The 11347-nt window shown below is 19.9% G+C and overlaps 2 protein-coding genes and 1 long non-coding RNA gene across 7 annotated transcripts; 1 reads left to right on the top strand and 2 right to left on the bottom strand.

Annotated features, from left to right (window-relative positions):
* Positions 1 to 680: 680 nt before the first annotated feature.
* On the bottom strand, positions 681 to 4653 carry LOC100863560 (uncharacterized). Of its 3 annotated transcripts, none has more exons than XM_086910573.1 (9): positions 4512 to 4653; positions 4068 to 4177; positions 3636 to 3784; positions 3316 to 3565; positions 3126 to 3245; positions 2830 to 3065; positions 2701 to 2770; positions 2153 to 2613; positions 681 to 2019 (listed from the first exon to the last, which is right to left on the bottom strand). In XM_086910573.1, coding segments are annotated over exons 3-9 (2268 nt in total). In that variant the 5' UTR covers positions 3638 to 3784; positions 4068 to 4177; positions 4512 to 4653; the 3' UTR covers positions 681 to 890. The 3 variants fall into 3 exon arrangements, with proteins under 3 accessions (XP_086766699.1, XP_086766697.1, XP_086766698.1); XM_086910571.1 differs by having other exon boundaries at positions 3316 to 3534; XM_086910572.1 differs by having other exon boundaries at positions 3316 to 3534; positions 4068 to 4157; positions 4512 to 4647.
* ABCB7 (ATP binding cassette subfamily B member 7) lies at positions 4562 to 10627 on the bottom strand. Of its 3 annotated transcripts, none has more exons than XM_012483627.3 (12): positions 10239 to 10621; positions 7980 to 8231; positions 7654 to 7861; positions 7380 to 7546; positions 7024 to 7302; positions 6759 to 6933; positions 6497 to 6654; positions 6255 to 6418; positions 6029 to 6158; positions 5692 to 5967; positions 5339 to 5613; positions 4562 to 4738 (listed from the first exon to the last, which is right to left on the bottom strand). In XM_012483627.3, the coding sequence occupies exons 1-11, from the start codon at positions 10413 to 10415 to the stop codon at positions 5362 to 5364; spliced, it is 2238 nt and encodes a 745-aa protein (XP_012339081.2). In that variant the 5' UTR covers positions 10416 to 10621; the 3' UTR covers positions 4562 to 4738; positions 5339 to 5361. The 3 variants fall into 3 exon arrangements, with proteins under 3 accessions (XP_012339081.2, XP_012339080.2, XP_086766700.1); XM_012483626.3 differs by having other exon boundaries at positions 4562 to 4699; XM_086910574.1 differs by lacking the exon at positions 4562 to 4738 and having other exon boundaries at positions 4901 to 5613; positions 10239 to 10627.
* On the top strand, positions 7681 to 8334 carry LOC147657312 (uncharacterized). Its single transcript, XR_015292699.1, has 2 exons — positions 7681 to 7863; positions 8024 to 8334. It is a non-coding gene; the product is annotated as an uncharacterized LOC147657312 (long non-coding RNA).
* Positions 10628 to 11347: the final 720 nt, after the last annotated feature.

Genomic DNA, 11347 nt, shown 5'->3' with positions numbered 1-11347 from the left:
AAATCTTTTATTTATTTATATGCAATTTTTAATATTATATTTTTTAAATTAATTTTTATATTTTGTATATAATAAATAATAATAATTCACAAATGCAAAATTTCTATTTTATTATAATTATTTATAATTAAATACATATAGAATATATAGAATATTATTGAATATATAATGTATAATGTAACTTGAAAGCACTTTAACATAAATTGAGTAACTTTTATCTTTTAAAAATTATACTTTATAAATTTCTTAATACGTTATTAAACTATTTTATATTTTTTCACTGTAAAAAAATTACTATTCAAATTTTTTAATAAATTATATTATATCGGATTTAGATTTTTTAATCTGTATATGATCATTATTATAATAAATTTTTAATTGTCATGATTTTTGAAATTTATAACGATTATAATTAATTTAAAAAAATTATGTATTCTGATATGGTTATTTTTCAAGTTTATAGATATAAATATAATTTCAATTATATAAAAATTTCTTAAACAAACTTGTTCTTATTAATTTTTATCATTAATAAATATACGGAATTAATAATATTAAGTATTAATTATCATATAATAATATAAGTTAAATGTAAAAAATAAAATGAATAACTAAAAACTAATGTACAACATATATTTATTAAAAGTTAGATTATAATTAAGGTAAAAAATGTACAAAGCTTTTAATAGTATATTCTTAAATATTTTATTACATTAAATATGTATATATATAAGAAGTTTCTAATCTCTCATAAAATAGAGATATGCACATATATATTATAATCTTTATACTATAAAAAAAATATAGCACATGTTATGATTATTTAAATGATTTATGTTTTTTCTATGACTTTATAAATACTTAAGTATTTTTTTTTATTCATTTACATTTTAATGTAATTTATTACAACTATCTGTTGATTCATTTTTAATTACATCAGTGTCAAATATATCTTTAATAATATCTTGTTTTTTCTTCATATGAGATGTATCACGTAAATTATGGAATACATCTTCTGTTATTTTTTTTCTCTTTGCTGTTGTATTATGTTTTTCATAATCTTGGTTTAGAAATTCAATATTTTCATTATTATCAATAGCTTTCATTGATGCTAGTAACTTCTCTTTGTTGTAATCAGTTATTTTTGTTTTAATATTATTATCATTTTTAATGCTAACATCAGTTAATATATCATGATCTGCATCATTATTAAAAGATTTTACATTATATGAAACTATATCAACATTTTCCATTTCTTGTTTATTTAATTTATTTTTTGTTTCTAAGTTATAGTTTTGGAGAAATATACTTTTGCTTTTCATTTCCATTTCTGTTGGATCTATTCTATTTATTATTGCTTTGTTCAAATTATTTGAAGAATTTAATGTATCTTTCATAGATATTTTTTGTGAATCATTAAAAATAATTTCATTTGTGTGCGATATTTCTGATTTATCATTTATTGATTCTAAACTATTGGTTTTGAACAATTTATTATATTCATCTTCAGGATATGTTAATGATTCATTTTCAAAATTATCTTTTGTTGTGTTTACATTATTATATTCTTGTATTTTTGACACAGCTTGTTCAAACATAAAATTCTCTAAATTTTCGGAATGTTTATATTCTGTTTGGATATTTTTTACATTACATTGAGCATAAATAATTTCATCCTCTACAATTCTAGTTTGTACATGCATTTCATCAATTAAATGTTGATAAAGATTTTGTGATTCATTTAAAATACTTTTTGGAGATGAACACTTTTCTATATCTTTATTTAAATCACAATGAGTTTCATTATTATACATAGATGAAATTAATTTAAGTGTATCATTTTCATTCATTGCCAGATAATGTTCAATTGATTGTTTTTTTATTTCAGATTCTATTTCTGAATCACTTTCATAAGAATTTATTCTTTCTTTTACTAAAATTTTTAATTTATCTTTATATTTACAATCAGAAAATTTTAATTCCTTTAAATCTGAAGTATCATTTGTATTGTTAATCAATCTAAAAAATAATAAGATATAAGATATATTACAATAAATAATAAATAATAAATATATACTATATAATATTTATAATATAATATATATAACAATTAAATAATTAACTTAAAAAAAAACATTAAGCTTATGCAAACCTTGAATGCAATTGCTTAGAATTATTAGTTTCATTTGTATAATTATCTTTATTATTTTCATTTTCATTTTCACTTTCGCTATCTTCAGAAGAATAAGTAAGATCTTTTTCTAATGATTTATTAAAATTCTGACAATTTCGATTATTATAAATTTCTTTTAATTTATCTGTATTTATTTGATATTTTTGAGCTTTTCTTTGATGTTTTTTTAATTGTTCTGAATTTTCTAAATCTATTATAATTTCTGAATTCTCGTTTATTACGAATTCTAATTCTTTAGATTTTTCTTCTGAATTATTCAATACATTTTTACATGGTTTTTCTGAAGATTTCTGAAGACGATATCTTCGTACTTGTTCTAAATTTGTCATTGTTTCAGATTTTACATAATCTAAAACTTGATTTATTCTTTCATCTGTTTTGATGTTTTTATCATTTGATTCAGATGTATGTAATATAGGCTAAAAGTTATCATAATAAGTTAAATGAAAAATTTATTTTTGGAAGATATAGATATTAAAACATTATTTGATGAAATTAATCTTTACCAAACTGTTTTTTTGAACATCTGTTTGCCATTTCTTGTTTTTTTCTGATATCTTTAATGGATTTGATGAACTAAAAAAAAATTATTAAATATAAATAAATGATTGATTTATAATTGTATTTTTACATACCTAATGTCTCTTAGATTCGTAAGAGATCGCGTGCCAAAACGTCGATTTTTATCAGGAAACAATAATTGACGATTATAATATAATCTTCGTTCTTTATTATCTAGTAAATTTTCTAAAGTTTTTAATTTTTCTGTTATTTCATCTAAATGTTTTTGTGTTTCTTTTCGTTTAGAAATTTCTAAATGTAATTGTTGTTTTAAACTTTTAGTTTCAAGAGTCAATTTTTTATGCAATGTCTAATGAAATAATTAAATTATAAATATTAAATAAAAAATTATGTAGAAATATTAAATTACCTGTATAGTATCTTGTTGTTTTTGTATTCTGTGATTTAAATCAGAAACTTCTAATTGTAACTTTTCTCTCTCTCCCAAATTACGATCTTTACTGAGTTGTAATAAATGTTTATTTTGTGACTAAGAAATAGTGTGCAACTGTTGATTTTTTTATTCTTTGTTTGAAAATATTGTACGTATTAATATTCACCTGTAATTGCTGAAGTTCATTTTCCTTTTCTTTTAATAAATCACATGTTTCCTTCTGTGAAGTTTTTAATTTTTTATATTTAATTTGAAGTATTCTCAATTCTTCATGATGTGAATTAATAATTCGCGGAAGTTCAGCATTTGTTCCTTCATAACGTTTCAATGCAGAATCTTGTTTTTTCTGTAATGCTTTTAATAATTTATTTTCATTTGCTAATTCCTGTGAAAATATATAATTGTATTCAGTATGCCTGTAATATATGATGTATATATAAATTTTAGAATTATAAATTTATATAGCAAAATATTAAAAATCATTACATTTAATCGATAGTGTGCATCAGCTAACTGATTTTGCAATTCTTTAATACGTAACATCTTTGCGGATAGAACTCTCTGTTCAATACTATCTTTGTTAAGTTTTGATTCTGAAGAAGGACAATGTTGAACATTATTTTGGTATGGTCGTCCTATATATTAAACATTAATATTAATACTAATTATTAAAATTAATGATTATTCTAAATATTTAGGATTAATATTTATTTAAAAATAAGTAATAATATAAATATATATTAAATTTATAATATTATATTGTATAATTTTACTAATAAAATTAATAATTGTTAAATTAAGAGAAAAATACATAAAATTAAATATTAAAATATCTAATATAAAAAAAAGATAAATACTTTAACAATAGAATATTAAAATAAAAATTATATTAATTGCTATTAAATGTTTAATACAAACCAAATAAAGGATGTAAGTTCTTTTTTTTAGATGAAAAATATACTATATTTTTTAGAGGTGAATTAACTTTTGCTTCCACTGATGATCTTCCTAAATTAGAATTTTGCTTTCTGTAAATTATATATGTATATTTTTAAAAAATTCATAATAATAAATACTTTTTGTTCATATTGAAAAAATTTCAAGATACATTTCAGAAATAAAAGATAAATAACAGATAAATTTAATAATTTAATATGTATGAAAAAAATAAAATGGATTAATTATTTATAACTATTTTTTGAAAAGAAAATTTATAAATTTAACTTTTTCAAATTCTCAATTTTTATTGTATATATAATATTATAATATATTCAAAATAAAAATTTAAAAAAATATATAGTTTTTTAAAACATATAATTAATATTAAAATATTTGTAAAATGTTTAATATTGCTATGATTACCTATTGAGATTCTTATGAATATTGAAGTGTACTACAGGTAACGTAGGAACTTCAGTTTGCATTTTTTATTTGCAAATTCTACATCACAACATGCATAGTCTTTGTAAAATCAAATTATTATATCATTGTCCAAACTTATTGAAAACTAATCAGCATCCATAGTTGTTTTTAATTGGTTTCCAAGGTAACTATAGCACAACATTTCTTTAATCAATGTTTGAAATTACCTATATATATTTAAAGAAATTTGTTCAAATGAAAACATTTTTATAAATAACAGATGAAGATGGATGCATATGTAAAAGAAGGAATATCTACTGATTTATTTATAAATAGGTAATATGTATCTTATGTGATAAATCCATAAATGTATATAATAAAAAAGAATATAACTTTTACTTATTTTTTTTTATTTTAGTTTTTTTGGATTATTATTTTTAAACATTAATTTTGACCATAGTTATATTTTAAATTTAATCACAGACATTTAATATTTTGGTAAACATTTACTATTATATATAATGCACATATATTCCTATATTACAAATTTTCATAAATTTTAAACAAATTTATCTTTTATGATTTATTTAATTTACTATTATCACTATGTTACTATTTATCTTTTTAATACAATAATACAATAAACAATAATTAGTTTTAAATGATTTTAATTCTCTATTAAAATTGATAGGTATTTAAAATTATTTTATCAAATCAATTTTTTTGTTTTAATATTTTTCAAATAATTTTGTTAAGTTATAACAAACATATAAAATATATTTAAAATATAAATCTATCATTTCAAATTCAAAGTTATACATTATTACCTGTGCATTATACAATTTCAATTTCAAACTCCTGGAGTTCTACAGTTATTATCTTTTTTTTCAGTAGATTTGAGTATTCCTATATGTTGTGTTTCCCACAATTTGCTATATAAAGAATTCGGCATAGCTAATAAACAATCATGTGTTCCTCTTTCAATTAAACTACCATTATCTAATACTAAAATTTCGTCTGAATCCATGACAGTAGATAATCGATGGGCTATAACAATAGAAGTTCGGCCAACAGTTGCTCTGCGTAATGCTTCAAGAATATTCTGTAAATATTATATCATGGTTAGATAGATGGTTTTATACATATATATATAAGCATTTAATATATAACATGAACTTACATATTCTGTGATAGAATCTAAAGATGACGTAGCTTCATCAAAAATTAAAATTGGACTATTTTTTAAAATTGCTCTAGCAATTGCTACTCGTTGTTTTTCACCACCACTTAATTTTAAACCACGTTCTCCAACAGGTGTGTTATATCCTTTTGGCCATTTAAGAATACAATCATGCAAATTTGCCATTTTAGCAGCTTCAAAAACATCTTCCTTACATACAGATAAATTACCATAATGAAGATTATAAAAAATACTTTCATGGAACAGAACAGTATCCTAAAAATATTTATTATTTTAATATTGTACATATTATTAAATATTTTTTTAATTTGATTACCTGAGGTACAATTGCTATTGATTTTCTTAAAATATCTAAATCAATATCTTGAATATTATGTCCATTTATATAAATTCCTCCAGATTGTGGTTCAAAAAATCGGTATAAAAGTCTCACTAATGTTGTTTTACTAAAAAATATATTAACTAATATATTTTAATTTTATATAAATTATATATATATATATATATTCAATATATATATATTACATATATTCAAAACTTACCCACAACCAGATCCTCCAACAATAGCAATCTTTTTGCCACTTGAAATAGTGAAACTAATATCTTTAAAAATAGGTTTATCTTTAACATATTGAAAGCTAATATTTTTAAATTCAATATTCGAATTATTCGAACTTATATTAAATTTCATTGCATTCTCTTTAGACTGGCATTATATTAAAAAAATATATTAGTCATTTATAAATTAATAAATTATTAATCTTTTAAATTTAAATATAAATACCTTAATAGCAGTATCCATTGTCATCAAAGTAAACATAGTTTGCATGTCGATAAAAGCCTGTTTAACTTCGCGATATACAGAACCTAAAAATCCTAAGGGAACTGACAATTGAAATAAAAGTCCATTGACCATTACTAAATCTCCTACTGTCATAGTACCTATATTCATATTATATTAATAAATTTTTAAATTATATATATTATCTATATTAATTATCTAAACATAAATAATAATATAAATATAATAAATTTAAAAAAATTACCTTCAATAATGTTATTAGATGCTAGTACCATTATTAAACTCAAGGCAGCACTAAATATAGCATTTTGTCCAAAATTTAACATTGCTAAACTAGTACTAGTCTTAAGTGATGCTATTTCATATTTTTTTAATGATTTATCATATCTTTCAGCTTCAAATTTTTCGTTATTAAAATACTAATATAAAAGATGTAAAAATAAATTATTTATAGAATAAGAATGGCAAAATAAAATTATAATTATTATAAAATAAATTACAAAATATACCTTTACAGTTTCATAATTAATAAGTGAATCTATAGCTTTACTACTTGCTTCATTTTCTGCTTGATTCATAAGGATTCTAAATTTTGTTCGCCATTGAGTAATTGCTAATGTGAATAAAGAATAAATTCCAACACAACCTAAAGCAATACTTGCATATTCTCCTCCACATTTTAAATATAACACTGTACTAACTAATGATAACTCAAATACAGTGGGTATAATATTAAATACCATAGCATTTAATACAAAATTTATACCACGACTTCCTCTATCTATTGTCTAGAAAAAATTTAAAATGAAGAAATCATCTAAATAATAAAAATATAAAATATAATATATAGATTTATTTATCTTACTTTAGATAATGCTCCAGTTTGTCTACTTAAATGAAAAGCCATATCTAAATTATGTAAATGTAAAAATACATTTTTAGCTATTTTGCGAATAGAATGTTGTGCAACTTTTGCAAATACCGCATTTCGCAATTCACTAAATCCAGCTGCACCAGCCCGTGCTATTCCATCTATAACATAATGACATAATATATAACATAATACATGTACAAAATAATTAAAATTAAAAACATAATAAAATATTTTTTTTCATAATAATAATATATAACTTATGTACATCCAATAAGTAATGATGTTATTACAGTTGCAACTGTCTCTGGTGCAGTTTCCATATTTAGAATAGTAGTACCAGTAGTTGACATATACTGATCATTGAGAATATCTATTGCATATTTAAAAATGAAAGGAACTCCAACATTTAAAGCTTTTGCACTAATGAGTAGACCAACAGCAATTTTAACTCTTTTTCGGATCTCTGGATCATCCTGTAAGGAAATATTTTTGTAATTCTTGTAAACATTATAATATTTATTTATTATAATTATAAAAAGAAATAAAAAAAATTGTTAAAAAATTAAAATATAAATATTTAAGATAATTTACTTCTGGCCAAATATATCTAAGCATTGCTCTAATCATATTTTTAGATTTAATTGGTTCTTTTTCTTGGAAATGAATACATTCACGACTTAAACTAGATACACCAGGATGAAAACAATCTCTTTTTTGCTGTCCTGATTTTCCTCCAGTAAATCCAGAAATTATTAATGGAATTTTAACTGAAGTGACAATTGACTTTGATTGAAGCATATTCTTTTTTTTCTGTGCATGATCAATTACATTTCTACTGCAACACTATAAAAATAATTAAAAATTATAGTATATAGAATAAATATTTATATAATTTGTATTAAAATCTTAGTAAAAAATATTATTAAACATTTTAAAAATTCTCTTAGATAATATTTAATGATTTTAATTTTTATATAATACTTATAATTAATAATTTGTGAATTAATATTTTACTTATATTTTTGAATATTTCAAAAAGTAGAAAATTGAATAAAGTTTAGTGAATAGTAATTTTATTAAATTTAATTTAATTTTTATTAAATTATTGTATATTATAAATTGTTTATAAACCATATACATTCTTTTTATATTAATCAATGAAATGTACAAAAATTATTATATGATTCATTTAATATTGTAATATATTCTTCTATAAGATTTATTGCAATTAAAAAACAATTTGTACAATTGTAACAATATTTAAAATTCTTCATATTTGTTAAATAATTTAACATTTCCTTTTTTTTCAAATTTAAAATTTGTTTTGCTATATTATGTATATTTATTATATCTTCTGATGTAAAAGAATTTCCATATATTTTTGTATTCCAATAATCTTTTGATAAATTTGTATTTATTATGAATAATGTAGATTCTGCATTATAATTTAAACCATTTCTTGTAAATGCCATATTTTTTTGTAAGTTATTAGAAACAATAAAATCTAATTTAAATTTTGGAATATTAAAACAAACTTTTATATCAGAAATATCAAAAAAAATTTCATCTAATGGATTATTTGATATAAAAAAACCATAATGAATATATAATTTAAGACTATTATGTGCACCATAGTTAATAAAAATTTGTGATCCTGACTTAAATGAATTCAATGTAGTAATTTGATAAAATTTATTTCTATTTTCATTTTTAATTATAGATGCATGTGTAGCAATATGTATATCATGATTAAATAAATCTAAGAAAGGAACTAAAGCTAAATTATTTGGATATTTTATATTAATATTTTGATTTGTTTCTATCTCAAATGCATCTATATATACAGCTCTTGTATTAACAATATAATATGCCCATTTGTATTTTTCAAATGTAATTATTTCTTTAAAATGTAAGTTACAATGAGAACAGTGATCTTTCCTATTTATTTTCAAGTTATTTATAGATCTAATTAATAATTTAAAATCATTGTGTACTTTATGAAATTCATACATATAATCTATAATAAATGATGGTAATAAATTTTTCTCCTTTTGTGTACAAAAATCTGGATTTGTTAAAACCTTTGGAAGACTATTAATATAATGATACCATTTTGAAGTATTTCCTAAATGTAATTCATATACAATAAATATTGCTAATAAACAATGAGCACTATAATACTCAGTTTTTGAAAATAAAATATTGACATTGCTTTGAGACAAAGTGCATGTTGTTATTAAAATTTCGTAAGGTATTTTAATTAATATATCATTAATTTTAATGTCTTTTAATGTTTTTAATCCTCGACCAGTAATATGAAAGTTATATGGAACTAAATTATAAACAGATAAGCAGTTATTTGTTAATAACCAAGATTTAAGATGCATCAGACTGTCTTCTTCGTTTTCTGCTATTTTTTTAATTTTTAGCTTCTTCTTTTGATGACGTTTTCTTGAAGTTCTACCCATTATGTAAATGTTATATCTGCAGAAGCAATAAAAAAATGCTTTGAGGTAAATACCTATATAATTATTACTTTTTATATAACTTGTTATATGTTATCTATATATTATTATTTATCTACTGCATGTAAATTTTACAATTTAATTTTTTGTTATAACTTATTTCCATAACTTAAGAATTCCAACATAACTTTTTAATATAATGAAGAAAAATAAAAAGAATTAATGAAAGATCAAACATTATTATAAATTTTTGATAAATTTTTATGATGTTTTAAGTACAAAATTGACAAGAATAGAAAGAGAAACAGGAACACAGAAAGCGAGAGAGCGAAAGAAAAAAGGGGAAAAAAGAAAGAAAATATGTAAATTAGAAATATTATATTACCCTAATTCCAAAAGTAGAATATATTGGATTACGTATAGAAGTATGAGAAAATATTCCTTCGCAATAAATGATTTGTTTTCGAGATTTAATTGAACACATCATAAATGATTTGGTCCAATATTTCTTTTCATTACATCCAATTCGTAACATACGACGACATAGAATAATACTTAACATAGTGTTAGAAATATTTATTCACAAATGAAAATACAAAAACAAAATACACAAATTAGGTTATTAGATCATAGTGAAATCACAAATCTAATAACCCACACTATAATCGTATATAATTATTATATCAAATATAAATACTTAAACTTAAGTATAAATACGTAATGATACTATGTCCATCTATATGTATCCATCTCAATTATATATTCAACACATATAAGTACATATAATATATAATATATAGAAAGGTATCAATAAAAATTAAAATATTATTTCTTGGTTAAACTTTAAAATATTAAAATTTATGAACTTTTTAAATATATTTTTATAGATAATGTAAAATCTAAAAAAACATCATTAATTCAAAACTTTGCATACAAAATATTACAAGCGGATAAAAAATTAGAATATGATATATGTTATATAACTTTTAAAAATCCCTAAAAATTACGAAATTATTTAACTGCAAATTGTATAATCTAAATAATATAAAATTTAAATGTAAATAATGTAATTTAACTGTAAATAATTAAATTTTAATAATCATTGAATTCAGACAATTAAGATTATTTTTTTATATATATTATTAAGATTTACTCACATATATAAAAAAAATTAATTAAAAAAATTGTATTTTTATAATAATATAATTATAATAATATATATATAATATTTTTTTCACTTTTCACTAAATTATATTATATTTTACATTTATATGAATAATAAATACAATTTTAATAAAAATGTTAAATATTTATCTAAAAAAAATTATACAAAAATATGGTACTATATTTATATGAAATTATATATAAAATTTTGTATGTAATTATATTTTTACTTGATATATAAATTTTTAAAACATAATTTTATATAAACTTAAATTTCATATAATATAAATGTTTTTTTATGAATGCATAAAATGATTGATATCAAAATTA

This window comes from Apis florea, unplaced genomic scaffold (assembly GCF_048593485.1).
Source record: "Apis florea isolate Af1SG1 unplaced genomic scaffold, ASM4859348v1 contig_3193_pilon, whole genome shotgun sequence".
NCBI lineage: Eukaryota > Metazoa > Arthropoda > Insecta > Hymenoptera > Apidae > Apis > Apis florea.
The sequence above is the reverse complement of the archived record's forward strand: the minus strand, read 5'-3'. Positions and strand labels throughout refer to the sequence as shown.